Genomic DNA, 20,876 nt, shown 5'->3' on the forward strand with positions numbered 1-20,876 from the left:
GCATATTCCAAGTGTATCCCTGTAATTTAATTTACATTATTTATCTTGACATTTTTCCCCTTTATCTAGGTTATCTTTTCCTTCTCCCAATTATTACTCTGAATAGCGCAGAATTGACTATCTCTACAACAAATGTTCAATTTTTAGATCTTTTGATTTAAAAATCCTTTGGAGCCCTCCAGTACTCAAAGCAATTTACTTTAAATTCTTGACAAACATTTTTGTTCACAAGTATTTCATAAACTGTTGGTGACTCCAATTAAAAACAGCTTTCAAGGAAAAACACTGCTACAATGCCCTTCCCACCTCCAACCTGTCTTTCTCCACAAACCACGACCACCAGAAGAGCCGGTATTCTGGCTGTTGAGGGGTTCCCTTCGGAGCCCAGATTGGTATGACTGAGCTGATGGAGTCTTCAGGTACTAAACAGGGTCTGTTCATGGCTTTTGAGCTTTTACGAATTCCAGAGGTGCAGTGGGGGAAGATGGAGTTTTGTTTCGCATGGGAACAGGATTAAAAGTAAGATAGGGGATGTCAGCAAAACAGAGTTGTTCTCCTCTCACCACTCATAACACTAAGCAAACACTCCACCCATGGATCTTAAAAAAATTAGAAGAAAAAGCACAACCCGACTTTTGTCCAAAGTTGAGCTCCAGGTAAATTAACAGTAAAACAACGTGTATGATGAACAACATCAACAGCAGCACAGCTAACAGACACCATATATTCTATAAAAACTTTTCAAAGATAAAAAAATAATAGTAAGCTTCTCAGTGTTTCACTAAGCACGTAAGTGTGTCAAAATCACTGAATGCATTTGGACAAACAAAGCTTCAAAAAAGTGGTAATAAATGAGGAAAACTACCAGGTCAAAACACAACTTTAGAATCTGAGATGAAGGTGGGGAAAAACACACCCACATCTTTCAATCTGCCCCAAAAGAACACTGGTAACTCGCATAAAGTTTGTGCCTCCCATTTTGAACATACAGTGAAAGTGACAATAAATAGTACACATAACACTGATACTCTTCAGTCATTAACATGGCTACAAGATAAGTAGATTCTGTAGGACTGTAGCTTTGATGAACAGTTCAAGTCAGACAATTTTGTCATTAAAAACAACAAAAGAAATAAAAAAGCAGACAGATTAAGTGGCTTGACAGACACCATAGATAAGATCAGTGGACAAAAAGCAGAGTTACTGCTCAAATCCTGGCTCTGTGTTTAATAAATTAATCTCAACTACATCATTTACAACATGTCACTTCTGTCTCATTGTCAATATTCACAAAAACATCAGTCTCTGCTGCTTAAAAGACTCTGAAACATGTTTGGCTTATGTGACACTGTTCCCCGTGGTGTTTTTATTTTTTCTTTTCTTTTTTTAATTTCAACAGAAATTCAGCAATCTCAGATTCAAGTATATGAACAACCATAACTCCAGAATACTTTTCTTTCAGTAGCAAATTCACTGTAAATTCACTCAAGAAGCATAAGCCTGATACTGCCTCTAAATGCTTCTTCACCACATTTGGGGAGGGACATGGGGATTGGAGAATCACTCCAGCTGGAAACTAACATAACAAAATTATACCAATTATTTTCAGCCACAGCATTTTCTTGACTTAGCTTACTACCTGGCTGCCAAAAAAATGTTTCTTCTGCCAAGGCATATGCGAAAACAAGGACAAATGCAATAATGAAAGCAACATCTTCCTGCGTTCCTGTGGCAGCAACAACTTATGCCACTGTGAACTATTTACGTAGCCATGGATTAAAAAAAGTACAGCATTCATTCCTGCCAAGACAACTCTTTCTCTGGCCATGAGCTAACCTGTTTGCTAAGTGATTCAGTCTTAAGACTTTTATTAAAAAAAAAAAAACAAAAACCAAAACCAGAAACAGTTTCACAGAACTTAGGTAGACAATGGGACTATGCACAACGGAACTGGCATACCCAAGGGCACCTCTTTGAGATAACAAGAGTTCATTTTAAACCAAATCTACTGTCAACAAAGTAACAGAACCAGTCTTGGAAAAGGTGTTAGCTCAAAGAGGACGATGATTCTCAAGGAAAGTTTTTGTAAAAGAAAAAAAAATATCTCTATATATACACACACATGTACTTTTAATTTAGCTTTAAATTTTAGAAAGCAATGTTACTTTGCCAGGATTTTGTACCCTCCACTTCATCCCCTGGCTCCTCCCACCTTTTCTCTTTCCTCTTTAAGAGTCAACCCCAAAACATGAATGATGCAAGCCGAGACGCAAGAACACACACATTAAGGAGTCTGAAATGAAACATTTAATCTACTTTTAATTCATTGTATTTTAATCACCAAAGGAACTGGTACATGTCAGCCACTGACGATGCACTGTAATTACTGCATCTAGCTATGTTGATTTAGCATATTTGTTTACTGTTACTCATAACTTAGATGTTCACAGGCAAGGCTTTATGTTGGCTTATGAAGAAAAAAAGCAAGAGTGAAAAAGTTTCCTGTAGAAATAAATAGTTATTACTGCACCCTGATCTAAGTTTTATAGTCCAGATGGCAGGTCATGACACCTCTTCAGGTTCAATTTATGCTCCTCAAAGCCTTAGAAATGTTGTTAGAGGCGCTAGGAATTTGTCTACAGAGCCAACTCCAGCTCCAAAGATTACTGCTCTGGTTATGTGGAGACACCAATTTAAACTTGAGTACTTTTTAAGTGTAGCTCCTACTATAAAAGTGTTTGTGGGCATTCCTGGCCTCAAATCAAACATCCTAGGCACTAAGCAGCACTGGATATGTTCACTGCATTGTTTCAGAGATGTACAAATTAGTTTTATTGCCCTCTATATTTGTGTCATTTCACAAATAAAGATGCCAAACTGTTTTTTCTACTCTAGATTGCTTTGGGTTCTGGATATCACAGGAGTTATTTCCGCTGACTATGTCAATAACACCGCTCAATACTCTAACAAGTTGAGCCTTCCTCAGACTACCTAGTGTTATAAACACTCTAGAATTGTACTTAAAATAAGTAAGGGAGGAAAGAAAAGCCATTTCAAGAATGGTTGCTCCTCATGCTCTTTCTAGCCAGCAGCTCCAACGTCAGCGCAGCTGTTATTGCAGCCAAAATCCTATGGAACTAGTCAGAAGGTCTTGCAGACGCACAACTTCCTAACTCAGCTATACGAGCTCAAAACAAGTCAGTAACAACTATAACACATGGTAATGGAAAAACAGAGCACATCCCTTCTATTGCTACTGTTCATCCTGTTGGCCAAAACCAGGTATAATTGTAATATATATATATAATTAAGCAGAGCACAACAGACACGCGTATATTAAGGGAGCTTTAGAAATGTAAAACAGTGGCTAACACCTCACTCCCAATAAAGCGCTATGCTATGAGACAATCCCTACTATATAATCTGCCCTGAGGAGGAGAAGGAAGTAGAATTCTTCTCCTTTCCTCCCCTCACAAGTTAGCATTAAAAACTGCATCCATCTCTGACACAAAATCAAAACGAACAAAACCCATACAGAAATTACTGCTGGTACTTCTGCTCATCCCTCCTCTTCAACAGAGTTACACCAAGAAATTTACCTTCCCTCTCAAGATGCATATATAGCTCACTGAAAAGAAAATCCAATTCATCTGAAACGTTACCTTCTCTAAGTTAAGCCTTGGCACAACAATTACATTAACACGCTAGAAAGCGTTCAATGTATAAGGTGCAATGACGGCTAATAAAACACTCTCTAGTTTCAGTACCATTTTATAACCAGTAACTCAGTGGACATCAAGTCACAGAGTCAGTTGCTACGACAAATTGATACACCTTTACCTAACTTGTAAACAGCAAAGAGCACAATCAGATTGACGCAAGCCAACGGTATTTAAAAAGCAAACTTGCATCACTCGTACCGGCAAGTCCACGCTGACATCTGTTCCATCCAGCAGTGCCACTCGGCAAGTAATGATGGATTTTGCGTCCCCAGCTGCAGGGATGTGGGTTGAAGCTCTTTGGGCCTCTCTTAGCCGTTCCTTCTCCGCATGCTTACGCATAGACCGTCGTCCAAGGGTTCGACGGAAAAAGCTCAGCATCTTTGCTACAAAATCCAGGACAGAAAAAGAACATGCTAATGTTAGTTTTTCACAGAAAAAAATAAAAATAATAGCCCACATTTAAAGTTCTTAGAAAGTGCCAGATATTTCACTTCTTTGGATTTAAATAACCACAGTCTTTGGCGACTTCGAAAAAACTCAGCTCAAACCCTTGGTGGTAGTTGGGGTGATTTGTGGGACAATCTGAAAATGTGATCGTGTAGATCTCATAAAATTAATTGCAATCTTTCATGAATACAAATGCTACTGCACTCTTCAACGAAATGATGATGTTCTCTCAAAGCAGGAAAGCAACCAAGAACTACCTACCATCAGCTATTTCCTGGGCTAACATACTCCATCTCTCTTATTGAAAAAGGTTATGAACGACCCTTCCCGCCCCAGAACTTGGCTTACAGACCAGGGACTTTGCTGCCGAGTCTCTCAAAGAAAGGCTTTGCACAGACAGGCGAGCGCCTTATGGGCACGGCGGTTCCCGTCTCTGCGGCCACGGCTGTGCCGAGGCTCCCCAGGCGGCCTCCCGGCCGCTCACCGGCACCGGGGTGGCGCCTCCCGCCGCCAGGGTCCCCGGCCGCCGCGGCAGCGCCGACCCGGCAAACTCCCGCAGCTCGGCCACGAGTCAGCCCTGAACCCCAACAACGGCCGCTCTCCCCGGATCGCAACCCAGCCCGCGAGCGCAGAGCGCCGAACCGCGGCGCTGCCCGGCCGCCTCACCGGGGGAGGCCCGGCAGGGAACGGCCCCCGCCCCGCTCAAATCCCCCTCCCCAGGCCACGCCGGCCGGGCGCCCCTGCCCAGGCCCCACCCCCCCCGCCCTTACATAACGCCCCGAGACCGCCGTCCGCCTCAACCCCGGCCCGCGGCCCTGCTCCTGCCCCTCCCCGCCCCGGCGGCCTCGCCTCAGGGGTCGCGCCGCGCCCTCCCCCGACGCGGTCGCTGGGGCACCGGCGCGGCGCCGCCGACCCTCCGTGGCGCCGCTGGCGGGCGGTCGCAGCGGGCTCCCCGCGCCGCTCACCTGGCGGGCGGCCCCGCGGACCGGGCGGCGGGAGCGGCGGAGCCGGGGGCGGCGGTAGCGCGTCCCCGCAGCGGCTCCTCAAGGCCCTGGGGCGGGCGGGCGGGGGGCGGTGAGGGAGCCCCCAGGAGGGGGCGGGCCTCCGAACATGGCGGAGCGATGTGGGAGGCCCTTAAACGGGCAACGACTCGCCGCCCATTTGTCCCTGTTCACGCTTACTCACCTGGCGGCTTCCGCTGCTGCTCTCTCCCCCTCGGCGTAGGCGTGGAGATTGAGGAGAGGGGCGGCAGGGAAGGAAAGCGGCAGGCGGATGGTAAAGAGCGCACTCTTTTTCGCCCCGCGCAGTAGGGCCAACTCCCGTTTAAAGGGGCAGATGCCCGTGGAGAAGGGGCGCCCCCGCCCCGAGCCAGGTGGTTTCGCCCGGCGAAGGGCCGCGGCAGGGGGCGGCGGGGGCGCAGCGCGGACCACGTGCTGCCCGGGGAGGGAGGCGGGAGGTAGCGCGCGCAGCCGGCACCGCGGTCACCGCGACGAGGTGCCCGGGGCCCGGCCTGAGGGGGAGAGGGGCCGGGGGCTGCCTGAGGAAAGGCCGCCGTGCTCCACAACGGCCGCCTAGTAAAACAAGGGCGATGAGGAAGCCCTCTAACGAAGCGGCACTTCGTTTTGAGCCTTCAGAATGGCTTTCGAGTTATTTCGCAAAATTTCTGGAATTTCTGCGAACAGGTAGTGGAAGTTTCCCTCAGCTGTTCAGCCAGAGCTGTGACAGGGCCTCAGCTGGCCAGCAGGAACAAGAAGCCTCAGGCAAACGCGCTCTTAAACTATTAAGTTTAGAAGAAAATCGTCTTTTCAAACACTGCCTGAAAGGGTAACTGTAGCAATGTATTACAGTAGAACCATGCACAAACTAACACTGTTAGTATTTATACACTCAAATTATCAGGACAGACTATGACGACAAAATGCAGTTTGTAATTTAATGTCCTTTGGAAATTAGTTAGTCCCAGTGATCAATACTTTATCATTTTTCTTACTTATTACTCCATTCTAAGGGGGAAAGCCCTGCTCACTGGCATTAGCCACAGCAATTAGAAACGGCTGCACTTCACTGTATTTTTTTTAAGTACATAAGTATTTGTGTTCAAGCTAGTATTTGAGATGTCCACATAGAAAACCTCACCAAAGGCAATACAAACTCTGCTTGCCAAGTATAGTGCCAGCTAACAGAGACACTGCTCCAGACTCCTTCAAAATCCCAGGATAACTGGGAATCTAGTCTATGTAACAGCCTGAGAAAGCGGAGACTTGGGTTTGTTACTGGGACTGCTTTTCTAATGATAATGCAGCATTTTCTACACTTGGCTGAGATAACAGGTCACTCACCTGCCACGCCGAGGAACTGGGATAACGAAACACTTGATTGTGCATTGCTATGGCAAAATCAGCTCTAGTGCCTGAATGTACATCAAGTTATCAATGTCATTTGCTGAAATGGCAAAAAAAAACCAGCTGCCAGGTAATTGCCCAGTATTTGCTGACTAAGCAACAGGCTGATTTTCATGTTAAAATGTCAGTTACTTTAGCACCGCTGTGTTGACAACAGAGCAATCCTCCTACCACAAGCAGAAGGAACAAGGCAAGCTTAGGGGAAAGTTGAGATTCAAGTTCATGCCTGGTTACACTTAGGAACACAAATCACGGGGGGGGGGGGGGGGGGGGTGGTGTGTGTGTGGGGGGGTGTGTGTGTGGATTTAGATACTTTTTATCAGAGGAGCAGGGACTATGCTTGCTCCCCATAGTCTCATGAAATACATGTGGGAGCTTGCAATCAAGTTCCCAGAGGAAACATACAAAATCTTACTATGTTTAACAAGGGAAAAAAAAAAGTTACCTTGGAGGTTTTCAGATATCTGATGAATTCTCAGTGCAGATCAACCGATCATTTGCATAACAAGACACTTAGTTTTTAGTGGAGATCTCTGTCACATAAATGGTAATCTCCCTGCCATTAAGTCTACACCAATTCACATTTTCCTATTAGATAAAACATTCTAGAGAATAAATTACCTGATTCTTAGAGGCTGTCCCTAAATTTTCTGCCCATCTTCAACTATTTCCTCAAATTGAGCTTCTTTCCACTCTGTCACTCACAAGCTCCCTTGTCACTACCAAGAACTCCGTTATTCCCTGCTTCCTTTCTGTAGCTTCAGTGACACATTTTTTGCTTCTCCCTACTTCACACAAGCCTCTTGCTACTTGCCATGTAATTACAGTCTACTCCTTCCTCACTATTTGCTACTCAGATACAGTCCAAGTATACGCACATGCAACTGTGGTTATTTGTGACTTATCTTCTATCCAGTCTTCTTATTCCTGTTTAAACAAATCTCTTCCTACATAGTAACTTTTATTACTTCTGTTTCTCTCCTTGAATGGTTTCCCAGTAGTTTATCTTCAAATACAAATACCTTGACCTCACTTTGAAGTCCTAAATTAATCAGTCAAATTAAGAACATATGGTTCTGTCTCTTTTCTTAGACTCTTATCCCTCCTGAAATTTTTGCCTTGCCTCCTAAATACTTTCATTTTCTTTTCCTACTTGTGCTTTGAACATCTCCTCACTTTTTGGCAACAAACATTTCATCACAAGCTTCCATCTGGAATTTTTGTTTTTCACATCAGTATTCTTCATGCCCTCAGTTTTGTGATCAGACTATAATCTCTATTGAACACTGTCTCCAAAACACTCACTGCATAAAAGATAAATAGTTATTCTTCCATTAGAGCCAAAACTGCAGTATATATTTTCAGGTAAAACACCTTTAGATGAGACTGTTATGCTTCTTCTGTAGCCAAGCAATTTCATTTCTGATAATTTAGCATCCTCTTCTAGTGCACAATCCATAGGGCTGTATTTATGGAATACAATGTCAAGAAGTAAAACACAAGAGAAACATTATCTGGCATCAGAAGTGTAATAAAAGTAGCATAGGAAACCCATGTGTACACTAGCAAGAAAATCGCAAAAAAATTAAACTTTAAATTACTAAAGCACATCTTTATTTTGCAATTAAACAATTAAGATCCACAAGTAAACTCTATATATATTTTCAAGTCTGTACCTAGACAACTATTTGTCAACTGAAATTAAATATATCCACAAAATATGCATAACAGCATTTTTTCACAGATTGAAATTTTACTTAAGACTACAACAAGACTTGTTAAATGTTAATTAGCATATTTATCCAGGGAACTGCTGGTTTTCGGTAGAAGTTAGTGTATCATTTTAATAGCAAGAAATTTCATTTTATCAAAATGAGGACATACATAAGGCCCTTTAAAGCATACAGTAGCTGCAGTGACAAAAGCTGAATTTATTTTCACATTGTCCAGTGTTGACCAATTTCAAGTTTCCATCATTTTCAATCAACCATCCCGACTGTTTAGCCAAGATGCTGCATTTAGTTTTTGTTGGTTCCCCGCCCCCCATGTGCTTTTAAACAAATTTATAGGCAAAAGTCTACTTATGGGAAGAACCTTCCCATCCCCCCAACATTAATAAAGACACACAAGAGTTACTCTAAACAACAGAAGAGCAATTCAACTCTGAGATGATTTACTTCACACTTGCAGTCCATCATTCAGCAGTATGAAACTGAGATGAAATTTGACAACTGAAAGCCACAGCTAGAAATGCAAATTAATTACCAGAAGTAACTAGCAAAAAATATTGCCACCATCTGATTGTTAATAATGATCTAAATAATACTCTTCCCTTTGTATTTACACATAGTATAGCACCTGTTACAGAAAAAACCCCAAACCTTACACAAACAGCCCTGCCCTAACTGACTGGTTAAAATGGGATCACTGGTAAACAAACCAAACGGAAAACAAATCTGGATACACTGGATAAAAACCAAAACCTGCATTTTCTTACCTTAATTTTCCTGTAAAATTATTACGGGTTGTTACTGTGGTGCCCCAATGTACTGAGATAATTGCACTGGTTTGTTTATAGTCTAGTCTTTGTGGATATATTCTAGGTAAAGAAAACAACAGCTTAATGTAAACTGTTGAACCCTTTCACTCATGTCTTAGGCCCCTGGCCTAGGAGTAAGAGGGTGACAACTTCTTTAAACTTTGTTGTGCATTATCTTTAGTTATCAAAATACAAATAAGTTAAGTAAAAAAAAATACTGTTTTCCAGGTAATTGATCTAATGTTAAAAATAATGCTTAGCAGAAACATTTACAGTAAACATAGCTAATTTGCAGCTAGCTGAGAGAGATCACAGAGATAAATTTACAAGTACCCTGTAGTTTCTACTTGCACTTTTTTTTGTTTTCCCTTTTTTTTTTCCCAAATGCAAGCTTTCTATTCTCTTTAAGACAGGAAAGTTGAGATGATAGAATTATTATTAACTTATTAGTATCTATTTTCTGAAAGTCCCTCAAACACGTGAACAATAAACCAGAAATGGTTGGAACAATAAAAAGCATTCGTACCAGGGTGTAATCCGAATCATCTCTGTGCAAAAACCCATTAAGGATCTCTCTCCAAACCCAATTTGTTTTGTCCAATAGTTCAGTCAGTAGTAAGCATGAGATAAAGTGCTACTATTCAAACACCAAAACACTTTGAAAAAAATTACCCTTTAAAATGTATAAGCTTGCTAAATATGAAATAACACAACCAAACTGTCAGCCAGTCTGTGAAACCATAGTTCATGCTACAGGAGACTAGAATGATAGATATTTTAGTGGCATTTTTTTTTTCTTTTTATGAGGCTACTGGTTCAAAGGAATCAAAAAGTCCAATTTTTTTTAATTGAAAATGTCACCATTTTTCAAAAAAGTGATCTATCTCAAATTTTTACCATTGAGTTCTCAATGAGCAAAACATGCCAAAGCCAATAGCCAGAGCTTACAGCTTATGCACCAGTTAAAAACTTGTAGCTGGACAAGCCCCATGAACTGAAAAGACGCACTCTCATGGTAGCAACCAGTACAGAGGTAAAATCCAGTGATAACAAACTGGCCTCCTTCACAGACTGCTAAACCAAAAAAAACCCCAAACCAAACAATTAGTTTCAATTCGTAACTGCAGTGGGATAAGAGAGACTGGACAGAACAGTTATACTGAAACAAACCAACCATTTTCCCCTTCTAACAACTTCTTAATCATCACTAATTATAATCCCTGCAATTTCATGCAAGATCCACGTCTAATCAATTAATATGTTTTTACCAGATTTTGATATTGGATCCTAGCACTAAAAGTAGCAATGGAAGAGAGCTTTTCCAGTCTCAAGACAAAAGGCGGGTACTTAAATTAGCAAATACACCCAGCCAACAAGGGACCTGAGATGTGAGCTACTAAAAGACTACAAGTGACATTAGACGGCACCATTCCTGTACTCTGTCAAAGTCCAAATCTGCAAAATTTTAATTTGGACTATAACCCAATCCCTCCTTTATCCTCAGGGCTGAGGGTCCTTAAGATTGCCTGCATAGTGGCTCCACAGTCAAAACTACAGCATACTGATTGGACAACCTGCTTTTTCTTGGAAACTGGTGGATCTGTAGAGTTTTTCATGCTCATGCTAATTCCCTGAGCCATCAAACATCGCCCACACACCTGCACGCACACTGCAGAAGCATAAAAACATGACATAATTCAGCTCCACAGCATACCTGGAGCTCCAGCATCCCCAGGCCAGACCCTTTCGGGGTGCATTTTGGCCCTTCCATGGGTACCATGAAGCTTTTTCGAAGGTCTTCATGGAAAGTTGCCAGCTACACGGGTTCCATAACAAACTCCTCATGTTCCTTAATCTCCCAACTGCTTTCTTACCCTTTCTCTAATAGATGGTGTGCCAGACTGTAATCAGATCTTCTAGAAGAAGTGTTACAGCTTTATCTGTATGGGACATAAGGTTTCAAGATTTAACAGAGAAACATGGAAGAAACATCAGCTAGCATTAAATGTAGTGAGAAAAAACCAAACAGGTTTTCTCTTTTTCATAACTGGGAGAGAATATATAAAAGTAAAATGAACAAAAGCAGTATTTTACTGCTTAAGACTTGCAAGTTATTTAAAATACCAAATGCTCCCAAATTCACGACAAATGAATTCTTCAGCTCCCAGTTATCTGGTATATCTAAAGCAATATTTCTCGAAGTGGATTGGCTGACAATCTGTCGGTGGTTTATTAAACAATACCTGCATCTTATGTCATATTTAGCAAAAATTAAAAATGCCCCCAAAACATTCAAAGCCCCCGCTAGAGCCCCATGTCTTTGTACCAAAAAACCCCTTCAAATCTGCTTTAAACAAGAGATGGTAGTGGTAGTTTTCAATCCAAAACTAAAAGGAAAACAAAATTCTTAAGATTATACATTGGCACACAATTGTCATAATATTGCTCTTATTTACAATGAAAACTTTTTTTTTTTAAAACTGGATTTGCATCATGGAAGTCTTACAAACTTATTCTTTCCCACACCCACCCAACATTTTTCCTAATCAAATGGTATGAAAATAATTATTCATAAAATCCAACAGTCATAACACCAATCACGTATAGGTCTATAAGTCATTATGTCTGAAAGATACATTCATGTTTTGTACAGCATGAAACATACAAAAACTTCTTTAAAAAACTCTTAAGGATGATACAGATCTTCATAACCCAAAGTAAAATACTTAGCAGTTTTGCTCTTTTTGGCCATATAAAAATATTTTAAAGGCCATTTATACCACAACAGGTAGAAACATTTGAACAAATGATTTATGGTGCAGAAAGGCTTCAAAGCTATTCTCTTTCCAAATCAGTTTTTGGTTACCACTATGCTGACTTTGGAGAAGCCAAAAAGCCACTGAGTCGCTGGTGGCCAATTATCTAAGAATAGTTACTTTGTTCCAATTTTTTTCCCAATGCAACTAGTTAATACTCTACAAATCAGCTTAAGTCAGTGCAGAGGAAGATTTTGAAGAGACCTATTATTCTTGCCTGTGTTTGTAATCAAAATAGTAATGACAGACGACCAATAAATATCCCACACTTAATTGTGGTATAAACGGGTCTTTTGAACTCAAACTGCTTTGGCAACTTTACATAAGAATATTTAAATATGTGACATACCAACACTATACAATGTTGCTATAAACTCTGTTTCTTATTTCCCTCAGAAAAAAAGGGCAAATGCTATTTTCATTTACAACTTGACTATGAAGAAAGTTTATTTCAATATAATGAATATTTTAATTTGTAGACATTAAGTGCTGAGTTTAAAATAAGCTTCCAACTAGCCAGCATCTCAGCTAATAATCTCGTCACGTGGAAGTTAAAGCTTATACTTTCCTAAAGAAGACTTTTCTTTTGTTGCAAATGGCTTAACATAAAACTGAGATTAAAGCTACCTTATTACTCTTTTTCAGTTTATCAGATCCAGAGATTCTTGTAAGATTCATTTTTCACTGAGGGATAATATTGATTTAAGCATCAAATCTAGAAATATAAGTAACAAGGCCACAGGCCACCTAATATTATTTTGTTTTCCAAAAATATTTAAAACTCTATCTTCCATTTGGCATTGTGGTTCACATTTATTACTAAGTCATAAGCCAGGATTTCACTTTGCCTGAATCGCTTTTCACTTAATAGTTCATAGCTGATCTCTTTCAAACATCCATAGAACACAGTAGATTATATAATATATTTCTTCAATAGTTAAAAATTATTTAGCGTAGAACTTTCCATTTTAATTCTATGCTTTATATAGCTTACAACAAGATTTACTGGATAAACATTTTTCAGGAAACCAATACAATAAATTAAAACTTTTAAATAGAGGGCACAAAGTTATGTTGTCACAGGGCAATCAAGGAAGTGACTGACTTTTTTCCTTACAGTATATTACACTGGATACCTTGCTTCTGACTTGGTTTCTCCTATACTGGAAAAATATTAAAAAACTGGGACATTTATTTATCTTTAGAATGAGCTCAGATACTGTATCAGACAGACATTTCTTAACAAATCTTCTACCTACTTAAATAAGAAGCAACCCATACCAACTGGAACAATTTTGCACAAGCATAACAGAAGGTGACTGGGGTAACTATGGAATTAAAATAAATTTCTGGAACAACTTCATAGTGTTCTCCTCCCTTCCCCCCCACCCAAACAATTAAAAAAAAATAAAAGGCAGACCTGTACGAACATGGCTTGAAATCAACTATGAGGACTTAAAAAGTAATTGGTTAGCAGATAATGGAATTAAATCACATCTGATTTTAAGTTCAACTTAATTATCAGTGCTATTAAAGAGTTATGTTCTAATCGAGTAAGACAGCTATTCTCAATAAAAGGATAAAACAAAGTATCATCTTCTACTGACCTACCAGCATTTCATAGTAAGCTGCTAGTAAGTTACTAGTTAGAAGGAATGAAGGAATGTGTCAGATTTTTCACATAATTACAACACAGCAGCATACAATGCTCATTCATTAAGTTGGCAGAGGTGCTTTTGCTACCAAGAATAGCACACAGGTACTTGTATAAGGAACGAGGGAATAGTAGTTCAATGACCCCTTGTGGTAACACATTCCAAGCACCAAGGGCCGTTTTTAAAATCTGAACCCATTAAGATAAATATGACAGGACAATACCACCCCCCACAGAATCGTGAGTGCCTTTCACTGGATGTACGCTCTAAGTCTCAAGGCACTTAAGGGGTTAAGACATAATGCATGCACTAGTTCCCATCACGTAATCTTAAGTCACACAAATCAGAATACACCAGTGTATGACACACAAGCTGTGTCAAAGAAATGCTGTTTATTATTTTTAATTATTTTTTATTGTTACTATTTTGTACAAGATGCTGGTAAGTGGGCATTATGCAGCTACTGCTGGGTTAACACAGATGCCAGCTTTCCTCTAACAACCAGCTGGTCTCTAGTAAGGGTGTAGGACAGTGTGTGCTGCATCAGTAGGCAGTGTGTATCTATCTAGTATTGGCAATATTGCTAATGTTGTAAAAAACAAAACAGTGAAAGTCTGTACATAGTAAATAAACCTAGCACTGGAAAAAGACCATGGCTTAGTGTATTTTTTTAATTTGTTTTTCATTTTAAGAGACATGGGTGTAAAACAGAGTGAAATAATTCCAAGCCTTGTTTGTAGCAATTCAACCAGAAGCACAGTATATGGCACTACAATGAAATATCGTAGATTACCCTGAACACAATTAGTTCTTTCAGTTTATGGTTTGTTCGGAGCAAAGCATGGAAATAAAGTCTTCAAACAGATGAAGGTTAGAAGAGTTTCAGACTGATTTTGTTTCAACGTAAAGTGCAACAGTGCTGAAGTTTTCAAAGTCCTTTGTCAAATCTTTGCTGTACTTCACTATTATTTCCTGCAAGCAGTATTATGGCACAAAGAATGCTGCCAGTTCATTATAGAGGACAGGATTCCTCAATTGATATCCTAGTTTTTTTGCTCTTTACTTATGCAGTGATGCTTGTAAAGGTTTAATAAATCCTTCTTCATACACCTTCAAAATAGCTTCACATACAAATCTGTATTGACTCTGAAAAGGAAAGTGGATTCAGTAAATTGAAAAGAAACGTAATTGAACCATGTCATCTGGAAGCAGAAAAGGCCTCTAAGATTTCCCCATCCCGTTCTTTTGACAGGTCAAGAACTGTGCTTCAAAGTTAGTCTAGGAAACACAAAAACCCAGGAACTTCATATTAGAACATCTTGTTTCTCAACAGAAGAATGGGATGAACGGCACTTTGAAATATATACCAAAAGTCATACCCACAAAACCAGTACTATTATTACAACATCACCTATTTAGTAATTTTCTACTCTTCATTTCATTGCCAAAGTTTCACTGACCTGAGGTTGTCATGCACCTGGATTTAGAACCTATAGTTTCAAAGCACTCTGTCATACTTACATTAATTCTGGCATGTTACTGGCACCTCCCTCTCAGAATTTGATAAAAAAGAAAGTTGTTTCGTGTTTTAAAAAGCCAGAACTCCAGTTTCTTAACATTATATAACATCTAACTCTGCAATGTATTCAAGTCTAGCTCCTGCATACACAGAGGCCACTAATACTTTGTTTTCAACAAATAATAGTTAAAAAACCCAACAGTCATCAAATTAGAATATAATGAAAATAAAATAAAATCACTGTTTTGTAAAGCACCACAAGTAACACTGAATACTGCATAATGGTGTATACGCTGGTCAGAAAGCCAGCATGCCTGCCTTTTCAGTGTTGTGGAATATCCCTCTCTATGCAGTAATTAGTCATGTCAGATCTTAAATGGGCACAGTAACAGATTTGGTAATAGAATCGTTATTTACTGTATTGTTGCATGTACATTAAAATAGTTAAATTTACACGTTTGTGTAAAATACTTATTTTGACTCCGGTGCTCCCTGAAGGAGACCCCAAACTCTCTGCATATAGTACACACGGCAGACACCCGTACATAGGGCCATCTTGTGGACATTGAGCAAATCTTTCAGGATAGACAAAATCAGGAAGAGAGTGCCAAAGGAGAAATTATAATAGCTAATGTTTATGAAATCTTAAAAAAAACCACTTCAAGTCTTTTATTATCCTTTCTCCCTCTGATGCAGTAAACACCTGCGTTTCACTGAAGCTTGAAAATTCTGGTTGCTCTAAGAAAAATGAGAAGACCAGAAGATATTTAGCACATGCTGTGAAAGAATACGTAGTTAAACCCTTTACCCCTGCACCTCCTCCCTTTGCTAATAAAACTCTCTTCCTTTCTATGTATGCTAGAGAGATATGCTATTCATACCGTATAGTCATGACAAACAGCAAGAGCCATCCTTTATTGTTTTTCATGTATCATCATCTTCCTCATCCTTCCTGTGCTAGCTGAATAATACAACTTTTTTAGTGGAACATGAATACTGGACAGCAGTATTGAATGACAGATGACCTAGAAATGGAGGCCCATATATACTTTTTGTCAGTTTGAATACTCTCTGAAGAACACAAAAGGTTTATTCAAATGTGATTAGAGGAACAGCAGTAGGGACATTAAAATTACTACAATGAGTAACTACCTTCAGGTAATTGTGGGAGAGATTTGATACTGGATCTAGTGCCTTTTCTCCTTCAAAATACTTTCTCTTTAAATGCTATATACTACAAGTAAAACTATACAACTGATTACTGATTCAAAATAATAAAAAACATGGAAATGGTCAAAGCCTTAAAATTATTTTTATATATCTCGCATCAGATTTAACTACACTGATTTTTAAAAATATAATTTCTCTGATTAATCCCCTGTAACTGAGTCACTACAGGGCAGAGTTAAGGCTTGTTTTCGTTGTAATTAAGGCAACATAAAATCACTGGATTGCATCACTGAAGGTCTTTCTTGCATGTCTTGAATCTTTCTGTGTTTGCCTTTTACACTACTTACTCCTATTCTTAACACCTGGAATTAGGCTCCTGCTTTCTCCACTGAGTAATCTGTACACTACTGAAAATTTGGTCCTTTTTTTTCAGGTATCCCTGAAACAGCTGCTGCTTTTTTCAAGTTTTCTTTCTAGAAATTTAAAGAATTGCTCCTTTCCAATAGCCTTAGCAATTTATTCCTGCCCGAAGCCAAGGCTACAGTTACACTGGGTAAAGGTGACCTCTTTACGATATGATCAACAGCAAGAATATTAAAAATCCATCTAATTATATGACTAGATAATAGGTAATTATTCTTCTGCAACATAGAACAGCAAGTACGATACTCACAGGTGTTTGGATCATCATGGCTCTTTGATCTCTCATGGTTCTTACAATATCTAACGGATAAACAGGCTGATTGCACTCAATGAGACACATAGCTGTCTCCATAGTGATAAGAACTCCTGTCCGTCCAATCCCAGCACTGAAAAAACCAACAAAACACCCAAAATGGAAAATGAAATAAAGTGTTCGGAATATAGTTCATATTTAAAGACCATACGTTCCTAAAAGATGTTTAAAAAAATGCCCATCTAAGACCTTCCTTCTCAAAGATTCTCACAACTGATCATTATGATTCCCATACTATTAAGGGCAGGGGTTAGAGAGATCATGTCTGTGTCACTGGAAGCCTCCATCCTGCCTGAACAGAGCAAAAACCAGTGCAGAATTGTCAGTCCTTTGAAGAGGGACTGTCTTAACCCAGCCATTTACTTGAGCAGAATTTACAAACAGATATTTATTCAGATCATACTATAAACCATACTAATATCTAGTCGATAACAAACCACAGAGATACCTAGCATACACTGTGCACTTTGTGTCAATTTGACCATTACTGGAATGTTGGGCTGATTTGATAAAACCATGTGTATGTTCTTGAAGTGATCCATACCTTCATATTTCAGAATAAGGAACTGAAGAATTACTAGAAACCTTTGGAGGATGACAGTAACAGTAATTTTCTTAGTATTAAAAAGTACAAGAGAGAGCTGACGTGTAGATTGAAAAGGAATACATAATAGCAATCCCTTTTAAGACAAGGAAAAACTATAACATACACATCTCAGAGTGGCAAAATTGTTAAGAGAACTTGCACCAATCATCTTTAGCCTAAAAAGAAAACAAATCTAAAGATTTATCTGCATTGTTTTAGATATACATATACCTTTCCACAAGTAGCAATCCTCAAAGACTGAATATTTAACCTTGAACTTCATAATCAGTTTCAAAATCAAATTTTTCATATTCAAGAAAATTATTTTGTACTTTTGAAATAGAAAACCAATGTTTCTCCATATTTGAACACAGGACCAAATCCACATTTTCAAATGCCAGCTATTACTTCAGTCAATAAATGAAAGTGTTTGCTTCTAAATTAGTTAGTATAAACATTGCAAACTTTGAAACTTGATTGTTCTGATATTGAAGCGTAACTTCAGTCTGGCCAAACTTCTACATTAAATCTTTGTCCAGAAGGTGGCATCAAAGCTACTATATATTTCAGTGATGTCATGAGAATTTTATGACAAGATGTAAATGTGCTGGTTATATAAAATTATTCAATATCATTTTATATTTCTAGAATTTATATGTATAGAATTTATATGCAGAATGCTTTATCAAATCCAAACAGGAACAGTATCTGTCAAAGAACCTAATGACTCATTTTACAACTTCAAAACATTCAGAGAAGGGCAACAACAATGATGGAAAGCGTGGTAGTCTCCACATGATAAATATCAGGTAGGCTAGGACTCTTTAGCTTGGAAAAAGACATCATTGACTGACGGAGGGGAACACTGAGACATGAAAATCTTGAAAAGCACAGACAGGATGGGTGGCTCATCTAGAACAAGAATTAGACACTGTTCAACTAAGCTAGTAGGAGCCTTGTAAAAATAAAAACAAACAGTAGTTTTAAGTAGTTTAACATAACAAAAACCTTTCCAATTTCTTAAGGTTTTTGTTGCTTTACAATCTGCCTGGGTTTTTGGGTTTATTTTTACACTATACTGTACAAAAGAAAACTCTGCTCTACTAGCTACTTGGATTCCCCATACTAAAGCTGGTGGCTTAGTTCTAAAAACAAGTTTCACCATTTTGTTGCATTAATGCCTTATCCTATTATACTGAACAGACATTAAAAATAGTGTGCACCCACCATACGGAGGAACCCCTGGATTCCTTCAGCTTGACTCACTAGTGGAATTTGGTTATAATTCCCAACAGCCACCAAGTTCGGCCAATGAAGTAAATTGTGCTGAACTGTGATATTCCCTCTCTTTTCTTCTGTGAAAGATAAAACTGTTATAAATGTTGGTATTGAAATTATCAGTGTGGAGCTGAACTGATGCCTCATTAAGATGAATTAAACTGTTCATACTCTCCAAAGTTGTTGTTCCAGTGTCTCTGCAGACTTGCACACTTTGTATTTTAGAAGTTGTATTTGGCTGATACTTTCACTATTTGTTCACAACCATATCAACCAAAAGTATACCAATAATGGAAGCTGAGGAACAATACCATTTAAGACAGTGGCATTCTGGTACTGGTTTCCCTAGTTAATAAGATTCACCCTGACCAGCACAACACAGAAGAGAGAGCAAACATAATTAAATACAATTTCTGACAGACAAAGTGTTAAAAAGAGAAAACATTTTTCTGTCATCTTCTTCAATAAAAGTCTAGTTTACTTGTAGATTAGATAGTCTTTAAATTGATTTTATCCCTTAAACCTCTCAGCTTCTCTCTGGAACAGGAACAACGCACACTTGACTCAGGAACACTGAGAGACTGGGCAGCATTCAGGAACTTAGAGGGCAACTTTTATTCACAGTACTCCTCACCAAGAATTGGTATAGCACATGTTCATTCCAAGACACTTGGCATTATGCATTGTTATAGTTAACTAATTAGGTATTTTGAAGGATCAGGATTTTGAAATTTACTATAGGAATGTAGAATGCTATTAAAAACTATTGCACAAGAAAACCCAAAAAACTACATTTCATGTGTAAAATTCTGAGTAACAAGAGTTATTGTAATTCATGACAAAAGTCCACTGTTGAGAAAAATATGTCATCTTAATGTATGTATCAAAATATCATGTAGCCTAAGACTGTAGACTTAAGAGAAAATATCTTTTATTTGATCATTGCATATACCACCCATGTTTTCTGCTATGGATTATTTATACAGCTATTCTGGAGTTTTGTAGAACAGTCACCATGAGGAAAAGGTTCCTAAGTACCTTTTCCCATTTCCCTGAACCATTATATAGACTGTTAGCACAAGCATTTAAACTGTAAACAAAACAAAAACCCCAAAACCAACAGAGTCCCTGCACAGATCAATGCATGTAGATACTAAAAATTTTGCTTATTGAGACATGATTACAATATTAAGTAATTGTTTATTTTAAATGTTGAGTTCTCCTGTCATCCCCATAACAGATACAATTAAATGTTTATTTCAACAACAAAGCACAGAAAAGCTATTTGATGATAAGTAAGTTCAGCATGATGATTTAGTGAAGTTGGAAAAAAATGGATACCTGCAATGAACAACAACAGGTTCTTCTCTGCCAGCCCTCTTCTTCCGCACAAGACACACAAAATCTAGGAAATCACTGGAATCATCAGGAACCCCATGATCAGGCCATGCTATGTACTGGATTTGGGTTAGTTGGCGGCTTTCCTCTTTCTAATCAGAAACACAAAGTTTATTCAAGAGTAATTCAGGTCCCATTAAAAAAGAAAACAACACACAAGCCAAAACTAATAAAATAAATAAAAAAATTGATGGTACATTTACTTGTACCCTTACTAAAAGTGGCTTCAGGCAACTAGCAGCATTTTATTAGTGTTCAACATCGCTCATCCTGGATTTTATAATTACATTTTTTTAAAAAAAACAAAATAGGCAATCTACATATGTTTACATCTGCAAGACGTTAAAAAAATTACACACTGTGTAATAGCTAAGCAATTCAAGGATACCAATGGTCTATCTGAACACCGTATGTACAAGGAGGTGGTCAAATTTTTAGCAAAGCAAACTTAACAGAAAGAGGTACTATCTTACTACATCAAATGACAGAACTGGGGTAGGGACAGGAGAGGCAGGACTTTCAGACATAAAAGCTTTCCTTCAGACCCCATGTGAACAACAGTATTGTTTTGGCTTTATTTGCACCTCTAATTTTATCCAGTATACTAC

General features: G+C 38.8%; 2 protein-coding genes across 2 annotated transcripts in view; both read right to left on the bottom strand.

The window, feature by feature from the left end:
- The window catches only part of EPB41L5 (erythrocyte membrane protein band 4.1 like 5), a 55,790-nt gene extending 51,685 nt beyond the window's left edge, over nt 1–4,105 (bottom strand). Inside the window, exon 1 of the mRNA XM_059820274.1 lies at nt 3,921–4,105. Coding sequence (XP_059676257.1) covers nt 3,921–4,100 — 180 coding nt within the window. The 5' untranslated portion in view covers nt 4,101–4,105. The remainder of the gene's footprint in view (nt 1–3,920) is intronic.
- A 10,020-nt stretch (nt 4,106–14,125) lies between these two features.
- Nucleotides 14,126–20,876, bottom strand: part of PTPN4 (protein tyrosine phosphatase non-receptor type 4) — a 112,880-nt gene continuing 106,129 nt past the window's right edge. The window contains exons 25-27 of the mRNA XM_059820076.1: nt 20,212–20,360; nt 16,944–17,079; nt 14,126–14,727 (exon numbers count right to left, since the gene is read on the bottom strand). Coding sequence (XP_059676059.1) covers nt 14,641–14,727; nt 16,944–17,079; nt 20,212–20,360 — 372 coding nt within the window. The 3' untranslated portion in view covers nt 14,126–14,640. The remainder of the gene's footprint in view (nt 14,728–16,943; nt 17,080–20,211; nt 20,361–20,876) is intronic.

Source organism: Gavia stellata, chromosome 8 (genome assembly GCF_030936135.1).
Source record: "Gavia stellata isolate bGavSte3 chromosome 8, bGavSte3.hap2, whole genome shotgun sequence".
NCBI lineage: Eukaryota > Metazoa > Chordata > Aves > Gaviiformes > Gaviidae > Gavia > Gavia stellata.